General features: G+C 38.3%; 1 protein-coding gene across 17 annotated transcripts in view; it reads left to right on the top strand.

Moving 5' to 3' along the window:
• KMT2C (lysine methyltransferase 2C) overlaps nucleotides 1-27,642 on the top strand; it is a 220,031-nt gene that overhangs the window by 110,668 nt on the left and 81,721 nt on the right. For 16 of the 17 annotated variants that reach the window (XM_033098949.1, XM_033098954.1, XM_033098955.1 and 13 more), the window contains exons 8-14: nucleotides 4,634-4,805; nucleotides 6,631-6,745; nucleotides 17,000-17,169; nucleotides 17,618-17,778; nucleotides 18,578-18,691; nucleotides 19,589-19,666; nucleotides 21,237-21,946. In XM_033098949.1, the coding sequence (XP_032954840.1) occupies nucleotides 4,634-4,805; nucleotides 6,631-6,745; nucleotides 17,000-17,169; nucleotides 17,618-17,778; nucleotides 18,578-18,691; nucleotides 19,589-19,666; nucleotides 21,237-21,946 (1,520 nt within the window). The remainder of the gene's footprint in view (nucleotides 1-4,633; nucleotides 4,806-6,630; nucleotides 6,746-16,999; nucleotides 17,170-17,617; nucleotides 17,779-18,577; nucleotides 18,692-19,588; nucleotides 19,667-21,236; nucleotides 21,947-27,642) is intronic. The other variant, XM_033098956.1, reaches the window with a different exon arrangement.

Consider the following 27,642-nt stretch of genomic DNA (forward strand, 5'->3'; position numbering starts at 1 on the left):
AGCTACACTTCCTGAGTGGTGGCGTGCCTCACAGGGAAAGCTGAATGGCAAGGAGCCAGCCATGCGAGATCAGAGGAAAGAACATTCCAGGTAGAGCGAACGACTGCTGCACAGGCCATGAGGGACGAGCTTGGCATGACTGTGGGGCAGACAGGTGGTCGCTGTGCCTGGAACGTGGAGTCTGCTAGGTGGTGGGTAGTTAGAGGCAACAGCAAGGTGCGCAGACGCGGTCACACAGGGAGAGGGGTCGGCTGCTGTTCTGTTTGTCAGGAGAAGCCATGCAGGGCTTCCCATGGGAGTGCTGTCTTAGTCCCCTCCCCTCCCTTAGTACTTTCATGGTCATCATGCAGCTTTAACTCTTTTACTTCAGTTAAGCTTTAACCCTAAACTCTTGTTCTTGCTTGTCTTTGTATCTCTGGACACCAAGTCCTGCTGCTTTTCTGTTACCCTAAATTCAGTCAGTTTCCTGACCTTTCTTTCTTACTACCTGCCTGCTATGTGGGCCAGAGCCTCTGGTCAACAGTCATGATTGACTCCTCCTAGAGATTCTGTGTGCTCAGTAAGTCCCCCGGCAGGGTCCTCCAGGACTGGCAGCATAGACGATGGAGGTTACAGAGCTCTGCTGCTGTAGTCCTTCCTCAGTTGATGCTGTATGACATCAGTCTGACTTTGGTTGCTCTTTGTTTCTACCAGTGCTTTTATTCTTACGTGCTCCTAGACTTGCTTAAGCAGCAGTCTCACCTTCCACCTTGACCAAGTTTAAGGATCTCTGATAAGCCCCCTTGTCATCTAAGCTCAATGTTTTTGTCTTTTCCTCCATCTCTTCTCTTGTTATAGCTGTCACTTAGGAAGCGACCTTGTCCAAAGCTTCTCCTTCTATTTCTCCGCTCTTGTCTTGCTCCCCTACATCGTCGAGCCTCTTTGTTCTACGCCTGTGCTCGCACTGGCTGCTTTCGTACGTTCGTACTCAGATATTCTTCACCTTCGTGGCTCTTCCCCTGGGAGGCAATATTGATGACCAGGAAAGAGCGTGATCTTTAGAGCCAAATTGACCTGGAACTCCTGTCCTCTCAAATTATCTTTAGCTTTTAGTCTTTCACTCAGTCTCCTTTGCTTTTCCATCTGCTTAAAGAAAAACCTCACTTAGTTGTGATTGCTTCAAACTGAATGTCTCTGTGGTGTGCAGACACATGTGTACATATGTGTACGTATACTTATAATCTGACATGACACTTACACAATCCAGTAATACCATCTTCTTATGCATGACCTCTAAAAGGCTGTTTTAGTATTTCTGCATGTTATCTTCTCCCTGATTGGGGAAGTGGTTGGAACCAACTTCATTTCTTTATGTAGTACTTTTTTCTGTTAATTATTTTTACACAATGCATAGTAAATGTTTTTGGACCAAATGTGCCATGTCGATGTTTTTCTTTGCCTAATTTATTACCAATGATCCACAATAATCAAACATCATGACAGTATTGTCCTTAAGGAATTGCTGGAAACTCATGGAATGTAAAAGTAATCCCTGCCATAGTGATACACAGTTACCTTGTTGCAGAATGGGCTTTGCTGTAGGAAACAGTGCAATAGAAATATGATGTGGCCAGTACAACTAATTTTAATATAGTCAGGGTAAAAATTTTTTGAAATTAATTTTAGCCCAGTATATACAAAGTATTAATATTTCAACATGTAATCAAAAAATTTTGTGATATTTGACATTTTTTTCCTAGTAAATCTTTGGAATCTGGGGTGCATTTTCTGTGTACAGCATGTCTCGATTTGGACTCATCACATTTCATCTGCTCAGTAGCCACATGTGGCGAGTAACTACCATGGCAACTTGAAGTGTCAGAGTAGCACACTCTAGAGAGTGTCACAGAAGCATTTTAGACAGTGTTCCTAGCAAGATACAGTAGCCAGATGAACTGAGTATCGGCTAACCAGAGTCCAGTATTTGTGCCAATTTCTATACGTTCTGATGGTAGGCAGATAGTAAAGATTAGTTTTTAAATGTACTCTCTTCTAGTATTGATAAAAATAATTTACTTTATTATGTCGTTTTTATCAAATGCGAATCAATTTATGACATTTCCATTTTTACATTAATGATTTATTTAAAATGCCTGTCAAAGAGCCATTTGAATGTGGTTTTAGATGCAAGGCATTTATTTGAAATATACATTTAGTTAAGATACGATTTGTATTCTCACTTGCCTGGCACAAAGTTGGAAAAGACAAGGTCCGTCCCTTTCAAGGGTTCACAGCATTGTGTTCTAATTAATTAGATAACAGTTTATTCTCAGCCATGGGGAAAGGAATCGTCACCTGAGCAGGTCTTCAGGTGTGGTAACATGGGGATACTCAGGGACTATGTTTTAGCAAAGTTTTCAAGGTCTCTTTGGATGGGTAGGGGCACAACACAGGAACAGCGGTTCAAGCAGAAGGAACAGAGCAGATCAAAGCACACGCGCATTGAGCCGTGTGTTATGTTATGTGTGCAGCTAGGTGTTTGGTATGACCAGGAAATAGTGAGTGGTTCTGAGATTCAGTTGGAAAAGAAGGTAACAGTTTATTTCTTTGCCTCATCCTAGAAAGTTTTGATTTTGTTGTTGTTGTTTTAGGTGAAAAAGGAAGTATTAATGAAGTTGTCATTTGAGCAGAGCATACCAGATTTGTTTTTGAAAAAATTGTTTTGGCTGTGTGGAAGGTGATTTAGGGAGGAGGCTAGAACCATCAGCAGTGCTGCCATTTTGAAGTCACTGCCATTACCAAGGCCAACCAGGACGCACTGAACGGTACACATAGAAGGAAGAGGGACACTCAGGAAGTTTACTCACGAGAGTTGGAGTCCGCTTGGAAGCGTTGGGTCAGAGAAGAGTGACAGTCAACAATGATACTAAAGTTTTTGCCTTTACCTGGCTGGTTGAGAAAAAAGGGAGAGGTTTAGGTTTTAAAAAAATGTCTTATTTTAGAGGTGTCGAGTGAGTGTTTATAGCTTATCTGACTATTGAGGTCCAGCGAGACCTGAAAATAACTCTTTGGGGTTTAGAAAGACGTTTGGCGCTGGTGATCTTCGATTTGGGAATCATGGTGGGTGGTGTTTTATGACATAGGAGTTGGTGTGATCACAAAGAGAAGCCATGGGAAATTAGAAAAGAGGGTACAGGAGGAAGTTCTAAGAGACCCCAGCATTTAGAGGGAGTGCAGAGATACAAAAGCCAAAATCGGAGAAGATAGAGGCAAGGGACACTTAAGAAGAAATCCTACAAAGCCAGGGGAAGGGAATTTTAATGGGGGCGTGCATAGAAATGTAAATACTGCAAAGTGCAAACAAGGTAAGATCTAAAAAGTAACCAGTGGAGTTCCTAGGTCTTGGGTAGCCTCTTTCAAGTAGCTTCAGATGAATGGTGGGCGTGGAGCCACCAGGGATGCAGCCTGCAGGACAGGTGCATCCCAGGGGCTGTGTGCGTCCTGCCCTCAAGCTATGAATGGTCTTGACCATTTTAAAGGGACTCCAAAGTAGAAACAAAAAGTCCGTACTCCAGAGATTTGTGTGGCCCACAAAGCCACTTTGCTGACTCCTGCTGGAAGGACCAGGAATACATTCTTACTCTGTTCCCAGATGCTTGACTGGGAAAGGAAGAAGGGAGAAAGGGCTTATTTACAGCCAGAGGACTGACCAAACCTTCAAAAACCGAAAGAGAAAAACAATTCATATAAACAATTTAAAAAGGTCCTAGGATGATCTGCTGATCAAACCATTTAGTTGAGAGCATGTCTCAGATAATAGGCATATTTATCTGTACTGTCAAATTGGTATGATTTTAGAATACATTATTTTCCTATTGTGTAATATGCATGTATTTAACTGTGTACTTGGCAAAGCAAGTTTATTCGTACAGTTTTTTTGTTTTAGTGTAAAAGAACTGTTAAAAGGTGCCATTTCTTTTGATCCACATTTAGGAGATAGATGATGTCCATAATTACATACATTTTAATAGAGATGAATATAGAATTAGTGTATGAAATATTGTGTTTGTATATGAATACATAGCTTCCACCTTTTGTGTTCTCCCATGTACAATCTTATCCAGCATTAAAAACTGTATTTGATTGGAATAAAAATTAGTCTGTTTATGCTTAGGAAGCATCTTAATCTAATCGATATTAACATTTCTTAATTTTGTCTCTTATCTGATTTTGTTAATTTTAAAACATATTTAACATCCAAATAAAATATTTCTTTTTACACTGCAAAGTGTCTCTCAGTTGATATTTTCCTGTTTGATTCTTTTCAGCAAGCGTATCTTGTGCATTAACTAGGCCCCCAGCATTACCATTGGTATTAGATCTAAAATTAAATAAGAACTATGGTCCAAAGTAGGTGCAGGCACAAATAATCGCAAAGCTACAGGATTAAATTTAATGTGATTACATTTAGATTAAATATATTACAGTGTTTTTATTGAAACCTTACTCTGATTGGATAACACTTCAATGTGGATAACTTCAAGTGTCTGAAACATGTACCATGCAAATTCCCTTCACGTGATTTTTAAACTGTCAAGTCAGAAAAGTATTAAATTCTTATGCAACCGTTTCATTGTTTCACTGTTAATTGTAGCAAAGGAAGATGCAAACTGTGCAGTGTGCGACAGCCCCGGAGACCTGTTAGATCAGTTCTTTTGCACTACTTGTGGTCAGCACTATCATGGAATGTGCCTGGACATAGCGGTCACTCCATTAAAACGTGCGGGGTGGCAATGTCCCGAGTGCAAAGTGTGCCAGAACTGCAAGTAAGTCTCCATTTCAACTCCAAGGTGTGTATCGAGCTTGAGAGAGACCCTGCTGTTAGGTGCGGAAGGTTTGTGTATCATGACAAAGCTTGTTCCTCATGCCCTTCAATTTCATCATGTCTTAACTTAAGAACTAAATGCTCCTGCTAGGCGTGGATTAACATTTATATTCCTTTTAAACAAATCGACAAAAACTCACCTGAAGAATTTAAATTCCTCTGGTTGCCGATAAAGCTAATTTAAATTTGCCAACAATTTTTAAATGAATGATATTAATAATTTAAAATAAATGATCAGTAGGAAAATAAAGCAGCTCTTTTTGAGGAAGACTGGGGAGATGGAATAGGAAACTAAACCTCCAAGTACAGAAAGTAGTCATTAGAGTGAGCCATTTTCCATTTCAGGAAGAGCAATTTATACTAAGATTACTGTTTTGTTTTTTTTAAAAAAATCTACCTATCTGAAAGACAGTTACCTTCAGGAATCCTAGTCACCATACTGAAATAAAGTGTCGTATGGCATTTAAACGTTTACAATGGGGTTGTCTTTTCCTGTTGGTTGTATTTCATCCTTTCATCATTTCTCCAATCTTTTCTGTGGTTTTTTTCCCCTCATGCTACTAGTTAGCATGATAATTTGGGCATGGGACCCACATCTAGCACAGTCTTCAAATTATTTACAAGCCGAGGACTTTTGTAACCAGGAGAAATGATGCCCACCACTGTCAGAATCAATGTTTTATTCATAATTTAATTTGATAACAAGAATCAATATCTTTGAATTATGTGGAATAAGTAGGACCATGTGCTTTTATATTTTGGTCAAAATGAAAGACAATATCAGTAAACATTTATTTGGTACCTTGTATCTGTGCCTAGTTTCTTGGGAGAGAATAAGAGAACTTGAAGAAAGAGTGCTTTTCCTCCAAGATCTTTCCATGTAAAGAGATAAAGAATGCAATTTTACATGTAGAATTTGTTAGCCGAATGAGAAATAACCAGAGGCCAACTAACCCATCTTCCTTTTTACTTCTATTTACCCCTAGGTTTTGAGTCAGCGGCTCCTCTCTCAGCTCTTCTTCTTGCATTCCCCAGTTGTTCTCTTCCCCTCCTCTTGAATTAAATTCTTAGTATCTGAGAGTGATTAATAGCCAAGAATCAAAGCAGAGATTTTTTTTGAGTCCAGTTCTTAATAATAATGAGATTATTATTCTTATGTCTATTTAGCACTTAGGGCTTAATAAATATTCTAAGCTCTTCGACCAGAATTATATTTAATTCTCACAGTAATCTTTGGTTATTCACGTTATATCTGAAACTAAGAGAACTCAAGTCTAAGTTATTCTGGAGTCACACAGCTAGAAAAACAGCAGTCTGAACACAAAGATAGGTCTGATGCCAAATTTGATCCTCTTATTATTATATGACAGTGTCTTTCCAGTTCACTGTGTCATGGTTTGTTCTTTTCCACGCAGCACCCCGTGAGTTATAGCTCGTTCCCCAAGAAAGATGGGTATGAGAAGTTCAGAAAGGCAGCAGCAGTCAGTCATCTTGCCATAACCCCTCCTTCTTTGCAGGAATCCCAAAATGACTAACGCAGGTTCACCCTAGGTGAGCATTCAGTAAGAAAAACCTGTTAGGGACCTTGGGCAGATGTCTGTCACGTCCTCCAGGGGGTTACCTTTGTCATTATCTGTGCGCAGACAAAACAGACGCTGAATTACCTATGAACTGGGCAGTTCCCAGGATTGATTCTTTGGATGATTACTTATGTTACAAACATAAGTTTAAAGATCAGGCATCATTAATGCTATCTTATTTTTTAGACAATCGGGAGAAGATAGCAAGATGCTAGTGTGTGATACGTGTGACAAAGGGTATCATACTTTTTGTCTTCAACCAGTTATGAAATCAGTACCAACCAATGGCTGGAAATGCAAAGTAAGTTGTTTATTTTTTTAAGAACAATATCAGCATCTATTTTAAGAACAATATCAGCATCTATGTTTTTTTATATAGAGCAGACAAATCGGATACCTATTTAAGTCTATACGTTGCTATCAACTTAAAAAACAGCTTTATTGACGTATAATATACAATAAACTGTACATATTTAAGTCTATAATTTGACACATGTATATACTCATGAAGCCACCGTCACCTTCAAGGTAAAGAACATATTCATCACCCCTAAAAGTTCCCTGGAGCCCTGTGAGTCCCTCCAACTGTCCACTCGCCACCAGCCTTCCTGTCTCCCTGCCAATCTGCTTTCTCACACCATAGATCAGTTTGCATTTTCCAGAATTTTATATAAATGACATCATATATACTCTTTTTTTCCTTTTTTTTTTTTTGTCTGACTTTTAAACTCAACATAATTTGAGATTCACCCATGTTGTTGCTGAGCAGTGGAGACACCACAGTTTGCTCGACTTGGTGACCTTTTATTTGTGTTGTGTACAACTTTAAGCCGTTACAGAAATGCTGCTATGAATCTGTTAACTAACATGCATGGTGCTTCATGGCTTAGAAATTGTTTTTAAATGATTTATCTTTAATCTTCCCAGAATCTCTGAACTAGGTATTATTCCCACATGAGGATACTGAAACACATAGATTTTTAAAATCCATTAATTTAAAATCCAGAGATAGAATACATTACATTTTGATAAATTGGCCGTTTGGTGATTTTACAGTGATTTTTTTTGTATGAATATATATTTATGTATACACTTGTGTTAAATATTGCGAATCGTACAAGATGTGTATATGTGTATTTGTATATGTATGTGTATATATACACGCGTGTATATATATACAGTACCTCCCCTGGTAGTTTTAGTAAGTTATGACTGACTTAGATATTTATGTTTTAGATGCTATTTAAAGTTTCTCTTGGGTTTTGAGAGTTAGACAAGATATATCGACATTTTTCCATTTCTTTTTCATTGCTTAGGGAATCAATATGCTTGATGTTACCTAGTACGTACCATTGATTGTACATAGCACATCAAGTCAGATAATTTCCAGTCAATATCATCAGTCTTTCTGCTGGTGGGACACTTTTAAGATGTATTTGACATTAGTTTTCATTTTTCCGGGATATTCTTTTAGTCAATGATGCTCCCTTCTTCCATCTGTTTTAGTATTTGCATCTTTAGGACTCTGAGGTGTTCATGCTGGTCTCTTTAAGCTTCCTGAGGTTTTGTCTTCTGTGTCTCTAAACCCTGTAGGTTGGCTGACAACTCTACCTGTGGGCAGAGTTATAATAGTGTAGTACCAGGTAAACAACCAATTTTAGAATTATTTGTCCCTGGAAGCACAAAATATTTAAATTCTTAAAGTGAAAGTAGAAGGTAAGAATAATTTGTTTACCACTAATTCTCAACTGACTGAATAAAACTTTTTTTTGTTTAGAAGATATTTACAAAAAATATTTACTGTGACCTTTCTTTGGATGTTAAGCTGAATCAGTCATAAAGTAGCTCATGTGCTTGCCTCCTTTGAAATCTATATAGGTAAATGAACACATTCTAGATTAAGAGATGGTGAAGACCAGCCTAGTAGTTGAGTAAATTGTCCAAGTTTACTTATTTGTAGAAATAGAGTAGGAACTGAAACTCAGGTTTCCTGTCGTATTATGTAATGTTTTATCCAATATACCAGAGGTGCCAAAAAAGTGTACACAAGTGGACACTTTGGTCAGCATTGCTCAAGCAGCAGTTTGTAATCAGAAGTGTCTGGACACTGATGGTAACCACTTTGAACACCTCTTGTCATTGCAGATGTCAAACGTGACTGTATTCATCCTTTGTTATGTGTATATATTGAGTATTACAATTTTAACACCGTTTTCCTTTCTTAAAATGTGCATACACTTTTTTGGCACCCTCTGTATTATCCTGTCTCCCTGTGCGGTCATACTGTACTTAGTAACAGGGCTTTTCTCCCTACATTAATTAAGAAATATTTCTTGATCTAATTTTTATTTTGTATTAGGACGTAGATCATAATAAACTGAAGACTCTGTCTAGGTCCATAGGCCTTCTCTACCCTCACCCCCCCAGTGAAGGTTTTTTAAAATTACAATCTTAAATTTTATAGAATCTTAATTTTATGAAGCTAGGCACAAACTTCTTCTATCTACAGTATTTCACTAACTTTAAAAAATAAAACTAAATAGAATTTATAAAGTACATCTTAATTTAAATTAATAGTTTCGTCTTGAAATTAAATTGCCAAGACTGGGTTTAATAGGAAGATCCTTTTTTCAGGTCCTTTTCTTTGCGTTAGCCTTTTCTTTGGCTTTAGTAATGCTGATAAGAGGATGCCTTCTGCGTAAGCATTTGTATAGAAACAGTGATAATGCCAGGACGGAGCTGACTAGTTCAGAGGAACAGATCTCAAAGCGCTGGCCAGCAGGCCGTGGGCAGTGGACGGAATGAAGTGCCGGGCGGTAACTGGAAAGTTTGTGGTATCCCGACCAGCACTGCAGCACAAATGAAATCCGTAGTAATTGGGGCACCAATGCAATTATTGCTGAAATACGGAACAGAAGTTCCTCGCGGGTGCCGGGTATGAGCTGCAGGTGAAGTGTTGTCAGGTCACGTGTGTGGCGACCGCCTCCGGCTTCCTCCGTGCACTTGCTGCTGAGGGCTGCCCGCCCGCCGGCTCATTCTTTGCACCAGGAGTTGACTCCCTGAAATCCTGGTGTGTCTTGCCTGCGTCTTTGACCGAAGTGGGGGCTAACATAATAATAAACACAAATGCTAACTGCAGGTATGAAAATCTGCATAGCGGTGCCCTGGCAGCCCAGTTAAATTTTACATGATTTTAGGCTGGCATTTCCATAAGAAATGTCAGGTCCTCAGAAGACGCGGCCCTCCCGGAGTACAACTGGGCTTGAGCCTCCCCCGCTTCTCACGCCACAGGCACCGACACACACCCCTGGTGCCCCCGTCCCCCGCTGGTGTCCGCGCCCGAGGGAGGCTCGGGCCGCGGCTCCCGGGTGGGAGGCTTCTGGGGCCGGGGCTCGCGGGCTCCGCTGCTGGGAGCGGGGAAGGCGTGGCGGCCTGAGGGCGGGCCGCGGGGGCGGGGGCGGGGGCGCGGGGCGGGGCGGACGCCGGGGGGGGCGGGGGGGCGCGCGGCACCTGCCTGCCGCCCCCGCCCTCGCCCCAGGTGAGGGTCGGCACCTGGAAGTGGCGCCTCACCTGGTGGGAGGGCGGAGGGCGGCGGGTCCCGCGGCCCGGGGGTGGAGACGAGCGGGAGGGCTCCCCGCTGACTGCCCTCAGGTGTGGCCGCCGGAGGCGGGGCCGGAGGTCCGGGCGCGGAGGGCGCGGCGGCCGCGCGGCGAGGCTGGTTCCTGCGCGGCCCAGGGCGGGCGGAGCTGCGGGCGGGCGGAGCTGCGGCGACCTGGCCCGGGAGGGAGACCTGGCCGGGGAGGGAGACCTGCCGCCGGGCGAGTGTGTGTTTCCGCCCCCGCCTCTGCTTGCCGCCGCCTCCTTCTCTGAAGTAGGAACCGGAGTCTGTGATTCGTTCTCTTTACTTTTCCGAGGAAAAATGATAGTTAAGACTATAAATTTACGTTTGATTCTACTTTTGGCTGCCCCAAAATCTGTTGTGTTTTTACCTGTATCTGTGTACATTTCACCTAATAACTTTATCTTCCTTAAGTTGTGCTTAAGTATGTTGAAACAGAAATTAAGTTGTGTAGTTTTCTTTTTTGTAAATGTTTTGATACTTCAAATAGTGTCTTTTTAAGATGTAGTATTGTGTTTTTAATTTCATTTTGCTAGGTAAAGTATTTTTGACGACTTAATTCAACAGGGTGTAAAGGTGTAGATAAAACCGACTACTATAATCTTTATGTCAATTTTCTCCTTATATTTTGCTTTTTAATTTTTTTTTAAGCAAAGCTGTTATTTCTGTGGCTGCTATTAGCAAGTAGATCAGGCCATTGTTGATACTATATTGTCTTTATCCTGCATTCCGCTTGTTTTTTCTCTCTACCAGGTATTTTGCTTTGCCTGACAATATGGCCACATGGGGTTTTAATTTGCCACTTAAATGTGATCTTTTCACATCTTTTTATTTTGGATTCTTCTTTGTAATTTTAAATGTATCTTTTGAAAGTTTTAATACCGTTAACTATTGAGGTTAATGGTTGCAATTGGAATGCTTGGCGATTTTAAAACAAACTTTTGTTTTCCTGTTTTTCTGTTCCATTTATTGCCTGCAATGATTTGCAACTTAGAATCTTGTTTTGTTAAGTTACAAATGTTCAAAGTATAGTGGTTTTTTTTCTCTCACTTCCCACTGAACATGTAGAAATGAGAAATTTTTCTTTTCCTTTCTCCTTTGTCTTGTTTAAATTAACCCAGCAAACCTTGTCACTTTTTCTTTGGAAAAAATATTTTCCTCTGTAAATTTCGATCTTATTTCACCCCCAATCTTTTGGCATCTTGGTTATACTCCTCTAAAAAAGAATTGTATTTGGAGAGCAGAGAGGAGCAGATGGAAATATGTGGGTAATGGGGTTGTGTGTACCAGGTACAAATTGCTAATTTTCAAATTGAGATGCAAATAATTAGCTAAAAAAAAAAAAAAGAGTTGTAAGTTTTCTGATAGCCTACATATCTGCAAGACTTAACTTCACACTACCAGGAAAACTCTGGTATAGTTTTTCTGCTACAACTCGTTCCTTTTTATACTCTGGAAATGTTTTTTTCCTCCAGAGTTTTTCCAGCTTATCACAGAAGAAAAATCTTTAAGTTTACCTAGTTATAATCCTTTTTTCTGCTTAAAAGCTTTGGGGTCTTTATTTTTTCATCAGTTCTTTGGATGTGTTCCAGGATGTATCTGTGGTTGTACACTAATTAGTGTTGTCTGGAACGCACACCACCATCCATCTCCAGTCGGGCCCATGGAAGGGTCTAGAAAAAAAAAAAGATTTCTTTACCTTTTCTTTAATAATCTTTAGTACCATCTAGATTATTTTGTTGCCTGCTCTTAATTAACTTCTTTGTCATGTTTTTCATTACCTTGGACATTGTCTTCAGAAATCCAGGTTTATTTCTTCAGGTTGTTCTCAGACTTCTTTTGTCCTACTCACTTACTCATTTGCTCTCTATCGTAGTCTGCTAGTCTTTGTCACAGTGATAGAATCATTTATAATACTGCTGAGAATATGACTGTGTGTGTGTGTGTGTTTAATTCTGTTCTTTGGAGGTTGGTATTAGATGTGGATAAAAGATTAGGTTTTCCAGTGAAGGAGTACAGGGTCTTGGGCAGTAATTAGACTTCCCTAAGCCAGTTTGCCTCTTGTAGCCAATGTTACTAGTACTTAGCTCACCGGGATGTTGGATTTAGTGAGAGGATGCCAGTGTAATGCCTGAAGTGAGTTAAGGTCTCAGAGGAAAGCTTGTCCTCTCAGCAGTTTGTAAAAGGATCTTCCTCTACTAATAAGTTGTTTCCTAGATCTCTACAGTCTTTAGTCAGAACTTGCTTATGTGTTTAGCACTTGAGGGCCTCGTGTGTGTCCCACACTGGTGGCGCCTGCAGAGAAGGGCCTCCACAGGGGTGTCATTCCTGGGGGCTGCTCCCGGCAAGGGTGTCGCCCCCAGGACCCTCGTAGGCTACCCAGTGTCAGGGACGTTTCTTTGCCCTGTTTCTCTCTCAAGGACGCTTGTGGGTCAGTATGTTACGCATTTTAAAAAAACTTTTATTTGGAAATAATTTCAAACATTAAAACTTGGAAAAATAAAAATACTACGCATATGCCATTACCTAGATTCACTTATTGTTAGGATTTCAGTGTCATTGTACAAGCCCTTTCTTCTCACTCCCTTCTCCCTCCCCCACCTTCCATGAATTTTTTTTGCCCTCAACCCTTGGAGGGAAAGTTACATCCACTGCGCCCCCTTTACCCCTAAATACTTAAGTGTGCATTTCCTAAGAAGGGGGATATTCTTACGAAATTGCAGCACTGTTACGAACTTCATACGTTTACATTAATAGTAGTATTTTCATCTAATGTACCATCCATATTTCAGTTTTTGTCACTTGATCTCGTCATTTATAGCATTTTCTCCTTTCGCATCCAAGATCTACTCTAGGGTTAGACATTCCATTTACTTGTCATATCTCTCATGACTCCTTTGATCTGGAAAATTTTTCCTAACCTCTTGTCTTTTTGTTTGTGACATTTTTGGAGAATACCGAGTTTCTCTCCCACATACCTGTTTGTTTTTTTCTCTTCCCCAAAGAACTTTCCTCCCTTTGCTATTTCCTTGTGATTATACAGAGTTCTGCATTCTTGGCCAGGATACTGCCTGAGTGATGACACGCCCTTCTCAGGGATCACAGCTGGACACACTTGATGCCCCTCTCCTCATAAGTCATGTTAATTCTGATAATCCTCTCGAGCTGCTGCCCCATTTCTCCACTCTTCCTTTCTCTCCCCTGTGTCTAGTAGAGCAGTGTGTGAACAGGCACTTGAAGACCATGTGAATATGTACCTCGCTCCTCAAAATTTCCTCCAAGACGTTAGGACCCCTTGCCTAATGCAGGTTTTCTTGCTGGTTATGAGACGAGGCTTTAACTCGTTGCTGTAGCTAATTCGTTTTGAGCGGAATTTGTCCCCTGTTGCCCTTTGGTAGTAGCCTCTTCCAGCTGGCTCCTATGTCCTGGTGACAGGCCCTCCCCTCAGTTACATTTGAGCACCTCATTACATTTTGGCTCACAGGATGTCCCAAGCCCGTCTTGCCTCAGCCCTGGCTGGAATCAGTCCTCTTTTCCATATGCAGGCCCGGTTCCTTTCGTGGAGAATGGGCTCTGGGTGTGCTCATTGCTAGGGGGCTTGGGGAAGATTGGGGGGGCTTGGCGGTAGTGGTTGTGGGGCGTGAGGGGTTGTTGTTGTCTTCATTTCCCTTTCAGCACATGGGGCAGAAAATATGTGAATGTATGTACACTTATACGTACACGTGTACAAATACACATGTACACACATATACTCACACATACATAATTTATAAGTGATGAATTTACAGCAGCACCTCCCAATTCTGATTCCTCTGCCTTCTTCCATTCTTGCGTCTCCATTCTGTATATCCATCCTGGGTCCCAACAGCACAAACACAGACACTCAGTTGCTCCATCCAGTAAACAAACCTACTTCAGTTTGCTCTCGGTAATAGATTTTATTTCCCTTATTGATTCAATTTTTAAAAATATATAGGATATTAAATGTTTTCAAAAGTCAAAGTTATATAAAAAGTTCTACTCAGAATTGTCGATGCCCCTGTATGACTACCACCCCATTGGCTCTTGTAGGTAACTAACTTGCTTTTTGGTTGGTTCTTCTGTATTTTTTTGTAGTGATAAGCAGATGTATTATTTTCCCTTTCCTAGTCTGAAGGGAGCACATATGCTCTTTTGTATGTTGCTTTTATTTCAGTTGAAAAATCTGGAAGTCACTACGTATCAGTTCATATCTGCCTCCCTCCCTCTCTCAGCTGCTAAGTTGTGTATTTGTACCATAGTTTATTCAGACAATGTCCTATGCTTAGTTTCCAGAGATTTAAGTTGCAAATGATTCTGTAGTCAATAACTTTGTGCATAGGAATTTTTGAATTGTTGAGAGGGACTCTCTAGGATGAATTCCTGCAAGTGAGATGACCAGGCTCTGGGATAAACGCATATGTTGTTTTGTTGTCAGGTTGCCTCCTGGGGCTCCTGGCAGTTCACATTGCCACCAGCAGTGTCTGAGAGAAAGGCTTTTCCTACATCCTTGCCAGCAGATTGTCATGGTCAGCTTTGGAAGTTTTACTATTTTATAGTGAAAAATGGCATCTCAATGTAGTTTAATTTCCTTTTCTCTTTTGAGTGAAGTTGGTCAGCTTTCATATGTTTAAGGGTAATTTTGATATTTTTGGGAGTTGCCTGCTTCATGTTTCTGAAGATTTTTATTTATTTTTTACCCCCTCAATTTAAGAGTTCTTTTTATATTGGGGATATAATATAAGGCCTTTCACTGTGTCATATGATGCACATATTTTCTTCCCATTAGTCATTCCCCCATTTTTGACTTTGCTTATGTTATTTTTTTGCCACACAAAAGTTTATATTTATGTAGCCAGATGTTGCTTCAGGAATTTTGAGTTAAAATTACCCTTTCGCTACATTGAGGTTATAGAAGAGTTCATATTTTCTTCTAGCTTTTGCATCATTTTATTTTCTCTGGTCCATTTGGAGTTGATTCTTGGGTATATGGTGTCACGTATCTTTTTCCAGTTGACTGTCCAGTTGTCCACAAACCATTCAGTAAAAAGAGATTCTAATTCTACACTGGAGTTTTCGATTTGGTTGGGTTTGTTTCTGGAATTTCTTGTCTGTTGCATTGCTCTGTATTTATGAGCCAGCACCACGCTGTTTTCATCACAGAGGGTCTGCACTGTCTGGTTCTGTTGGTCCCACTGCAGAGAGCCTTTTCATTGCACGTTTTCCCTGGCTGTTCTTGTGTGTGTGTGTGTGTTGCCATGTGAATCCGCACGTCAGCTTACCTAACTGCACGGAAAACCTCACTGGAATATTTTTGGGGATCACTTTAAATTTATTCATTGATTTAGGGAAAAATGGCATCTTGATGAGGAGACGCCCAGAGAACAAGGCATGCCCTTGCATTTGTTCACGTCTACTTTGGTGTCTTCCAGAATGTTTGTAATTTCCTTTGTGTAGGTTTCAGACCTTTCTTAAGTTCATTCTTAAATATTTGATCTATTTTGTTGCTGTCGTTATGTCTTAACTGGTTATTGTTTGTGTATGAGCATTCTGTTGACTTTCATTGCGTGTTTTATGTCTTGCTACTTTGTTAAATTCTGTTACTGAATTTATGAATAGTTCTCTAGGATTTTCCAACTGTACTATCCTGTCATCTACAGATACAGTTTTGTTCTTTTCTCCTTCTTCTGCCTCTGTTCTCATTTGTTTCAATGTTTATGTTGCTGCAGAGCCTTGTGAAGTAGTAGTGGAGATAGGAAATATCCTTGCTTTCTTCTTGCCCTCAGTGGGAATGCCTCCAGGCTTCCCCAGTTAAATAAAATGCTGCCTTTAGAATTGAGGTATGGATGTATGTAGCACATTAAGGAAATACCCATTCAGTTTTATTTTTTCGAGTTTTTTTAAATTAGTAATGGGCTTTTGATTCTTTTTCCCAAAGGCCTTTTCTGCATATTTTGAAATTATTTATTCTCAGACCTAAGAATATGTTAAATTTTGTTAATAGATTTTCTAATATTTAATCATCCTTGTATTTCTTGTATAAACTCCAATTGGACGTGGTTTATTATTTTCCTAAATTGCTATCAGAGTATATTTGCTAATGTTTTATTCAGGATTTTTGCATCAATATTTTAGTGCATTTGTTTTAAATCTGTGAGCAGATCTACAGTTCATGCTAGTTTCTCTTTTTCAATCAGCAAATCTTTCATGTCAGCCCAGTAGCTCAGAAGGATAGTTCCATCTGTTGCTATTTTAGTTTGGAAAGTTGGGGTGGGTAATGAGAGCCCCATAATTTGTCAACGTTGTGTCCCGGAACTTAAGGCAGGCTAGCTCACAGGTGCAGAGAGGGTTTTGGCTGGCCTCTGGCAGGCCTTGAACTTCATAAACAGCTCTGCTTGATAAGGATACTGCCATTCTCCACTATGAAAATACCAGAAGCCGTGTTTGGATTTTGATGTAGAGTGAGTATTTCAGTCATTTGGAGTGGGTCATGAATTCTTATTTTTAGTTTCTAAGCTACCCATAAGCGAATGGAAAACCTAGCAGCACCATTATGCTTTCTGCAGTAGGGGGTTGAGGACACGTGTTCCACATGAGCTGCTTCCCGATTCTGGAATATGTTTCTTTTTGGAAGCTTGAGTTGCTATGTTCTTGGTTTCCTTCCCTCCCTGTTTATGTTTTCTTGGATGTCTCTATCCCATTTATATTTTCCTGGAGATTTCAGTGCAAATTGAGTGATGTCTTATTAGATGTTCAGAACAAACTTTTTCAAAAGCATATCCCCTAAATTAGTGTCATGAAAATTAAAGCTTAATGTATAATCTACAAATGTTTCATTGACTTCAAAACAGTTTACACCAGAACTGCAATACAAATGCATAACAAACTGGTTTTGTTTTCATTTTTCTTGGTGTTTAGAATTGCAGAATATGTGTAGAGTGTGGGACACGATCTAGTTCTCAGTGGCACCACAATTGCCTGGTATGTGACAGTTGTTACCAACAGCAGGATAACTTATGTCCTTTCTGTGGCAAGTGCTACCATCCAGAATTGCAGAAAGACATGCTTCATTGTAATATGTGCAAAAGGTAAGAACATAGTTAGTTATTCCATGTAAGTGTTTTGTCAGTTCTTCTATCTCATCTTTAGCTCTACCATATATCTTTGAGCTTGAAGCTTTTACCGTTCCAGTAATCCTTTTAGTACTGAGTGACGTTACAGATGGAATTAAATTACATTTTCATGAATCTGAAAGGCATAAGGAAGTGAATGGGCAAAAGATAAGACAAGACCAGAAATGAGCCGTAAGAGGGAAAATTAAAGAAGAAATAGTTTAAAGCTATGTCCGCACTTCTAATGACATCAGAAATGCTAGTTCCTTATTTGGACCTTCACTAGTTGCTAACCCCTATAACCTCTCTTTTGTCATTCTCAGCCCTTCCTATGTCAGTTTTGCAGCAATTGCTTCTCTTTTCTCCGTGTTATTAACTTGACTTTAAATTAGAAACTTTTATTTAAATATATTTATTACTGCAGATGGGTTCATTTAGAATGTGACAAACCAATGGATCATGAACTGGATTCTCAGTTCAAAGAAGAGTATATCTGCATGTATTGTAAACACTTAGCAGCCGAGATGCTGGATCCATTACAGCAAGGTGATGAGGTGGAAATGGCTGTGTCTGAAGTCACTACAGGTAAGCTTGAGGATTTCACCAATATATTATCTTAGTAATAATGAAGGACTTTTGTGTATCAGATCCCATCTTATTCTTAGTTTCTCGGCCTTTATATTTACCTGCGATCATGGTCATCGCTGAATCTGATGGCTAACATCTACTCTAGTTTCTTCACACCCATTCTCTTGCTATTTGAATTCCAGAACTGGTGTGTTTTACTCCAGTTGTGTTCTTGGAGCCAGCAGTGGAAGTTCCTCAGTGTTTGGCAATATGACCTAGTTTTGCACTTCAAAATCAGGGTTAGTTCACTTCAAACAAGTTTTAGTTTTCTAATGTCCTTCTTAAATGTTAATTCTCACCTCTTGAGCCCAAAATTTTGCTCAGGTGTTTTTAGTAGTGTACTGTTGGTTACAAACATGTTAGTAAGATTCTTATATGGTAAAGAAAATAAACCTTCTTACCACACTGTTTTTTATTTTCATCATTATGAATGGTAACTTCTAGAAAAGTCCCTATATTATCGTCTGCAGGGGGTTTAAGAAAGACACATCTTAATTACTAATACATTGATTCCAGATGCCATCATTATACAGTTGTGGAATATAAGAAAATGCCAGTTACTTTTTAATTCATTATGCTGTCCATGTCTTTAAAAATGTAAATGTATATTGGGTTCAAAATAGAAAAATGCAAAGAAGAATTTATTGCATTTTGGGTGATAATTTACTCTCACTATTGCAAAGTAATAATTGTTGACCTAGTTAGCAAAAACAGAAAAACTCATTCTGGGCTAAAGAATAAATACATTTCTGTTAAGATTATCACGATGAAATGGAAGTGGAAGGACCTGAAGACCATGTGGTATTTCTGGAGCCGTCAGTTAATAAAGATGTCGGTGGTCAGGAGTCTGCCCCTGGAATTGTTCCAGATGGTAAGAATGTTTGTGATAACGGATATATGGATAGTCTATTTTTTGAAGAAAATGTGTACGTACAGTGAGTATGTGAATGTTTGCTAAAATGTTAGTACCCTAAATAAAAATTAGCCTAGATAATATGTATAGTTAGGAAATTGTTTAGGGAGGAGCTTTTAGTAAAATAACCTTAGAAATTAATAGGGGGAAGGGCATGTGTATATTTGTAGTTCAGCTGTAATCTAGATTTAATCATTAATATATGCTTTGTTTAGAGATCAAGTGATGTTCATTGAAAAGCAATATGTTATTTTCTCTAGTTATACTTGTAATTACTAACTAGAGCTATTTGCTGATTATGAGATGTTTCATGCTGAGATAATGAAAAATTTATTTTAGATTGTCTCAGAAGTCCCATTGAGGGTTATTTCAGTTATTTCAATGATGTTTCAATTAAGCTTTTTGCAATACTGATAGTAGCTGAGGATCTGAACTTAAGGAGAGACCAATTTGGGGAAAAACTACTTAACTTTAATCGTGGGCTGACAGTATTTTATGTGATACTGTATGCTTTATAGATTCAGTATATACATAAAAAGTCTCAGATTGTTTGAGATTACATTTATATTTACCAAATCATTAAAAGGTACACTTCAAAAATATGTAAAGTGAAGAAAAACAAGACAAAGCTATCTATAGGAATAAATCTTATAGCGCATAATCAGATTCCTAATTTCATTTTCATACCCATCTTCATATCCTACTTACTTACTAATCAATAGCGTGAATGTATTGTGCTTATATTGGAAATTGGCATTTGGCAATAGGATAAAACTCTTACTCCAATTACTATTGAGAGAGCAGTTAGAGAAATCGGACTCCTTGCTAGAGATCCCATAAGTGTGTTCTTCACAGCAGTTCAGACCCTCACTGGAGAACAGAAGGGGAGTGATCCGCCAGAAAGGCCTGACACACAGGGCCTGCTCGTTGTTGGTAAGCGACACGTTCCCGCTGTCTGATTTGACTGAGTTACGGCATGGTGCCTTTATGGTTTCTATGCAAATGGACTCATTGACTTTTCACATTAGTTATCCCAAAGAATTGTTTGTTGTTGCTGGTTAGGGGATCCTTTTCTTGTAAAGAATGGGCAATGGAATTCTGAAGGAGGTTACATTCTCTAAGAGAGTTGCTAAATCAAATGTCCATTATTTAGGCAAGTTGAAATCATTTTATCAGATTAGTAGCTGACCATAATTGAACTCCATGTTTACATTTTCCCCTTAATACTTCCTGCCTGGCATAGAACAGAAAGAATACACTCGTGGTCTGTATGTGTATTGCACGTGCTCCACTTAGCCAGTGAGACTCCAGGTCATGGGTCTTCTGTTAGCACGTGATTTAGTTCATGTAGTACTAGAGTACGTTTTTTCACTTGAGTCACTCAAATGAAGGTACTTTTGGTTTTAAACCCGTCAGTGTTCACTCTTCACGTGTTTTAATTTTTCTCTTTTAAAAATCGATTTTTATTTTTTTATATTAAGTATTTTTTGAAACATTTCAGTGTTTAAAAATATTTAGTACAATCAGATGAGTTATTTGATGTTTTTTTTTTATCCTTGACTGGACTTTCTCAATAAGGTAGGAACGAGAAGCAAGATTTTGATACCAGAACGTAGATAAATTTCTCACTATGGTAAATAGTAAATGGGGAACTTAGTGTTTCTGTTAATGTAACTTAGAAATTGCCTTGATGGTATTTGAAATAAGAGCTTTTTATCTTCAGTGGTCTTACTTTATAGAGCTGCTTAGGGCTCATGTCAATTGGAGCTCTAACTTGACTCTTCAGTGAGATTGGGTTAAAGGTCTCACACACTAATACCCTGATTTAAAATTCACTAGTCAGTGTGACCTTTCTGGTCACCTTTCTGGTATCTAATTATGTTTATTGACTTGCTAAGATTAGTCTCTTTGATTATAGATGATGAGGAAGAAGAAGGATTATATTCCAAAAATGTATTGAGTATGTTAGCAGGTACAGCTAAATAAAATAAGTCTTTTCTGTCTATGGTCATTACTCATTTGAGTCTACAGAGCTTTGTTTATTTACATCTGGGGTGCCTGCTATTGCAACAGATCTTTGTATTCTAGATTAGTCTTTACTTTGTAATTTGGATACCTCATGTAACATCACTGAGCCTCATTTTCCTAGCTGTCAAATGAGTATAACTTCATCTACAAAATTTTAAATACGTTTGTAAGTGCTCAAATTGTAAGACATATAATAGAATTATATTAGAAATTAATTCTATTTTAAATTCTTACCAGAAATCACCTTAAACTCTAGGGATCTTATTTAGGTGATGTTTTTTGTGGTTTTTAAGTCAGGTTTAACCAAAAGTTATGTTTTGGGAACCCCGCTGGTCCCACCCCCCTTTTGGCCCAAGCCTGTTATTTTTAAACGCAAAGCTGCAGACATAAGATATTCATGTCTTATATCTACTCATAGTTAGAAATGTAAAAATTCATATGTAAATTAACATGACAAATATTCCAAATTTTGTAGAATCATCCCAAGATAAAATGAATGCTGAACTGGAAAATCAGATTTCTCCTGCAGTTGGTAATGAACAAGTGGAAATGTCATCTAAAGTCGCGCATGTTTGTGGTGAAGACCAAAATGAAAACAAAATGGAAGTGACAGAAAACGTGCAAGTCCTTGCACACCAGATCACTGTGCAAGAGGAATTGCAGTTGTTCGAGGAACCGAAAATGGTGGCATGCACAGAAGAATCAAGGCCTCCAGAAGCAATTGAATCTGTCACTGTTTCACCAGAAACCTTAGTGTCCCCCTGTGAGGAAAGCACTTCTTTGTGTCCTAAAGAACAGTTGGCTCCAGAAAGGGTACAAGAAGCAATGGAACAAAAAGAAAATTCTGAAGCGTCCTCTGCGTTTGTGGACTTTGCAGTGACCCCTGCAGTTGAGAGTTGTGTGAAGGATAGTTTATGCCAGGACGGAGCTATGAAATTAGCACCTGAGCTGGAGCCCTCGCTGGCATCAGCAGGAGACAGAAGCAGGGCCCATGTGTCTTCCCCGCCACCACTTCCTTCTCACTTGCCCTCCCATGACCTTCCGCACAGCTACCCCTCAGCTCTCAGCGCTGCTGTTGGAAACTCCATGCCAACAACGTACATACCAGTCACTCCAAAAATTGGCATGGGCAAGCCAGCTATCACCAAAAGGAAATTTTCTCCTGGGAGACCGCGGTCTAAACAGGTAGGGTGATATTAATGACGTTGACAAAAGCTGTTGGAGCAATTATGTAAAATAAGAAGGTGTATGTGTAGCTTTGGTTTGCAGAGTAATTTTTATCTATCTTCACTTAGAACTTTGGCGCGTTGTTGACGTACGTGTTTTGGCCATTTTAAAAATGCTGTTAATGAAGACTAATTTATTAAACTTGAAGTGATCTTATTTGGAATTTGTTTAGTTGGAACATAAAAATGTAACCTATTTGATTATAGTTTCTAATAGAAAACACTTTAATTTTGTTTCTTCTTTTTTTTTAGTTCCATGCCAGAGTAACAATAGAGCCGTAAAAAAAAAAAAAAGTGAATTTTGGGGTATATTGTAACTAACATTCACTTTTTTCCCCTCTAATGTTTGTTTATTGATGTTATTCATTGCATATATTTTTAACTGCCTAAGTATCAAAATGCTAAGTTTTTTGTGGGATTCTTTTCAAGTCGGGACTTATTTCAATGGTTTCATGCAGATATCTTAGAATTGTATGTTGGTGTTTTGCAAATGAAGGAAGCAGCTCCCCTGATTGTTCTAAGTAATGTGCACTTCACCCTTTAAGTTTCAGTTCTTTTTAAGTGGGATTTACCTGAAACTACAAGACAAAGTGAAGACAATGTAGCTAAGATTTATTTATTCTACAAAATTCCTACTTTCTGAAGTTTTTATAAAATGGCCAGATATCAAACAGTGCAGAAGTGTTTTATCACCATAGTAATTTGGAATTTCAAGTCTCATGATTTAAATTAAAAGTTTGACTTACAGGAATAATACCTTGATCTTTTAATTTTGGAATTGTAAGACCAGTAGAAAAATAAAATCAAATTTTATTTTAATAAGAGAATTAGTCTCCTTTAAATAAAATCCAGATATATTCTTAAAGTCAGCAAGTTAGTTATACCAAGGGAGATTTTTCTTAAATCAGTTCTCCTCAGTCTTTTCTTTTTTTGAATAGTTATATAATAATTATGTAGTTTTGGCTCTGAAGAGTCTTGAGCAGTGGAAATTTGAGTCTCAAATTTAATTTTGGTTCAGATATTTACATTCTTTAAAGATATTGCATCTTAAATATTCCTGTTAAATTCGATTCTGTTTCTTCTTAAGAGACTTCGGCTCCAACTGAGAAACCATTACGATTATTTTCTTAGACTTACATTCTAAAATAGAGAGAGAGAGAGATAGAATTTATTTTCCAGGTTCATTGACATTTTATACGAGCCATGTCCTAATAATAGTTGCTATTGCTTCTCCCATGTTCTCTTTCATTTTCCAATTCTCTTATTGTTCTGCTTTCTAGTTAGCTGCCACTGTCTCATTACTATACTTCATAATTGGCTGCTAATCATCTCCTAAGCCTTTTGCAGCCCGTGCTTCCCCTCCCATTAGCTTGGCTTTGGTTGTGCCGCCAGCAGCCTTCACTTGGTGGTTCGTAGCTAATAGACTCCCATTCTTGTGGAGAGTGTGCGTGGGATGGAACAAGGTAACTCATTTTGTAATCATTGTCGAGGTACTGGGATCGTAAGTAACTTCCAGGGACTATTCTGTACATAAACAGGAGTGTGTATATCTTTTTATCGGAAATCCTGAAGTCCGTTATTCTGTTACATGTGTTTATTTGATGTCAGGCAATCCTGTTCTGTAGTTTTGGTTTTATTGAGTGTTTATTTTGCATATTCTAGGCAGTGAGGACTGGCTATAAAATGAGGTGGATTTTCATGGCAGTGATTGTGACATAAGCAAGAGTTTTTGGTTTCCATCTGTTGTTTGACTGTTAATACCACATTGCCGTATTTTTTTGTATATCATCAGTCCTGTGGTCTGTTCCAGTGTGGTGACCACCGTCCTAACCAAGGAGCTGTGCATTTCATTGATTCAGTTCTGTTTCATAGTGCTCAAATTTTCTAATGTTACATGAGCTTTCCCAAGAATTCCTTTAGAAATTAAATGCATAATTAGAAGCAAACAGAATCCGAAAGCTTTAAAATTTCATGTGACAGCTAGTGATTGTATTCCTATTATCAGATGTTTTCTGGAGATGTGAATTAGCCATTAGATGGGTAAACCAGTGTTGTCCAATAGGAATACCATACAAGCCTTACATAGCTAATGAAAAATTTTCTGGTAGTCCCACTTGAAAAATAAAAGAAGCTGGTGAGGTAAATTTTAATGTTTTATTTAACCCAATATATTAAAATATTTTAGCATTTAATCTATGTAAAATTTTTAATGAGATACTTTCCACTCACTTTTTCATGCTGTGTGTTCTAGGTCTGGTTTTAGACTAATGACATTAGAAGTGCCTGGTGTCATGAATAGTGGTGACCCTAATGAACAGTACAAGGCAAAGCCTTTTGAAAAATATGAAACCTTTAGTTCCAGAATTACTGATGAAATGACAAGAAATACCAAATAAATTTAAGATTGATAAATTAAGAACATTGCTTAAGGCTTCACTATTTTTAAGGATTGAAGTAAAAACTACTCGTGTTCCTCCAATTACTCATGGGACACATTTTAAAATAGGTAAGAAAACCATTTGTTGTGGCTACAAATCGCTCCATGCGATTGGCTTTGGTTGTGCCGCCAGCAGCCTTCAACATAGATTATCAATATACAACCTGTATACACACTTGTGTATACTTATCTGCTCACATATATACATACCTGCACACATAATGAGTGTGTGTGTAGTGAGTGATACTGGGGTGTGGATAGGTATGTCACTCTTCTGAATCTGAGATATCAGAATCCAGAAATGGAATCTACATCAGATACTGGAAGTACATTAAGTGGGAAATCATATAGGATTATTTTTCCTCTGGAAGAGGTGAATAATAATTAAAGATTAGTCTTTTATAGTGTGCATTTTCTATGGAAGATTTTAGGTGTTATTCAGTGAGAAATATGCTATTTTCTTCATGAGATGTTTCAAATATATCTTTAATGTATACTTCAAAACCTTACTAACTCCAGGAGTGGTAACATAAGTTTCTCTGATGGTTACTGATAACCAAAGATCCCTCCCAATTATTTGCATCCCTCCTCGTTTCAGACACAGGATTTCACAGATAAGGAGGAAAAATTTAGACATGATAGGCAGGTAGTAGGAGAAGGATGTTGGTGGCAGCAATGACAGGCAGCAGGTTGGACGTGGTCTTATACAAATTGTCCCAGTGAATCTTTTTTCTCTCATTCTTTATGGAAGTTACGTACTTACATATATTTTAGTATTTCATTTCTTGGTGTTTTGATAGGTATATCCACATTGGACCTTGGGTTTAAAAAACTAGTTATAGACCTTACAGTGTGTTGTTACCATCTGGGGAGCTTTTGAAACAGAGCAGTGCAGTGACCCCACCCTAGAGCAGTAGAAACACAGACTGTGGGTCTCCCTGCCCCTTAACCCTGGAGTAGATGCCAAGTTAGAGACATGTGTGGTCATTGTTCTATTGTTTTTATGTACTAATGTAATGGTACAAGAAATGCTCTTAAAAAGTGGTGGGAAATAGGATAAAAAGTTATTCCATTATATCAAGTACTGTGTTTTTCTGTTTCTCTTATCCCACAGTTATATTTTATGCATTCTAATTTGGAAATTCTGAGATAATATTTAATGTAACCACACAACTATGATTTACTTTAGACATTCATGCACTAATTGCTTTCATGATGATACTGAGTTTTTATTAAATCTGTGAAGAATGTTTTCTTGAAAGATTCTTAAATATTTCAAGAAAATTTCATTTAACCAGTCTTACCTATATTTTGGTAACTTTCAAGTTCTAAGAATTTTTTCTTCATTTTTGATTTTACCTTTCCACCATTTTTCTTGCTAACATCATATATGTGGAAAGCTTAGGAATTTCTGTAAGTTCTAAGGCTGATGTCTATTGAGACTTTCTTCCAGAGAAGATGAAATTTCTTCAATATAGCAGGTTTCCAAAGATAGTACTTCATTAGGTTGTAACTACTTTCCCATTACACTGTGAACTGGATTTCTTGTTTTTCATTACTTGAAATAATTTTATCATGAACCGTAGAATTTTATAACATACTTGTGTACTGCAGTAGCATTTTAAATGAAGTGTTTCAAATTAACAAATCAGTTTCATAATATATTACTGTGAGAGAAAAATCAGTCTCCAGAGTGGTGAGCCGTAGAAGACTGTAGTTTTGTTAACATAACGGTTCATCACAAGTAAGCGGTTTCTTTCTTTCTTTTCTTTAATAGTATGCACTATTTTCTGGTTTGTAAACACAAATTTTTTAGTAAGAAGCACTGTTTACTTTTTTCGGTTTTGGTTTTTAAAAATTTTTAAAGGCAGATCTGTAAATAATTTTCTAAATAAGGAGAGATTCAATTCTTATTAAATTATTTCATACCAAGCTTTTAATTAAAATAAATTTGAATTTTGTTGAAACATTGCTTTATATAGTGCATACATAATAATAGTCATTAAAGGAAGAGAAATTACCCTGGGTATTTTTAATTGTCCATTCTGGGGTATCTATAAGGTAAACCCTACATTTCTGATACTTTGTCTTAGACTCTAGTAAGCTTTCATTAGTAAATAGACATACATTCTGTATTTTTAATGGGGCATAAAAGATAAAGTATAGATGCCAAAGGTTATTTTCCACAGCTATTCCAGTCTAAATACTGTGCTGTCTTTTTAGAAGTATTTTGTATTGTTTACATCTGTTTTTACTATAAGATTGATTGATATAGTCAGCATGAATATTTCTGTACTGTGATCGCTTTGATTCAAACCCTTACGATTCTTCCATTATTGTCTGTGTGACACTAAGCAAGTCCCCTGTGGACTATCTCGTTTCTCCACCTGTGACACTACATCATAATGGTGGTTGGTACAATTGACTGCTAACACACACAGAAAGCACCAGACACACGGCAAATGGTAGCGCTGCCCTGCTTTCTTTCTTGAATTGCAGATTCATGCAGGTATTATTCTGTGAAAATGGAGGAGGACACAATGGTCATGTAGGAAATGCAGGTTTGGAGTGGTGGTCCTAAAACCAGTCAGGCTGACTGACTGGTAACTGTTTGTACTGAATGTGCAATTGAAAGGAACTGGTGGCCTGGTCACCGTGAACACAGCAGGTAGTAGGTTCCTAAGTCCAAAGCCACATAATGGTCGCACACATTTTAGACATAAACAGCCTGTTACACAGCAGAGAAAGCGAGAGCAAACAGTCAACTTAGGCTTACAGCCTTAGGCATGTTTTCTAGGAGGCTCAACCCTTCTTTAATGAAGGCTCAACCCTTCTTAAAGTAGGACTTGCAGACCAGGAATATCAGCATTACCTGTTTGTTAGGGAGATGCTCAGGCCGCACCTTAATTTTTGTGAAAATGTGTATTTTAAGAAGCCTCCCCGTGCAGGCCAACAGATCCACTACTGTAAACCACTGAGAATCAAAAATGTAGTTTTAATCCTAAAATATGCCTCCTCTTTGGGGTACCAGGCAACAGACAGATTAAAAAGCATCAGACTTTCCTCTTCGTTTCCTTGTGCCTGTTGTGATATTTTTGAAACCATTACCAAAACCATTTTTTAGCACCAGCCAAATCCCCATTCTATTTCTCTGCTTTCATAGTATCTTACCAAATCACTATCAGAACTAAATGTCTTATTTCAGTTTGATGCTGAAC

The sequence above is a fragment of the Rhinolophus ferrumequinum genome, chromosome 26, assembly GCF_004115265.2.
Source record: "Rhinolophus ferrumequinum isolate MPI-CBG mRhiFer1 chromosome 26, mRhiFer1_v1.p, whole genome shotgun sequence".
Lineage (NCBI taxonomy): Eukaryota > Metazoa > Chordata > Mammalia > Chiroptera > Rhinolophidae > Rhinolophus > Rhinolophus ferrumequinum.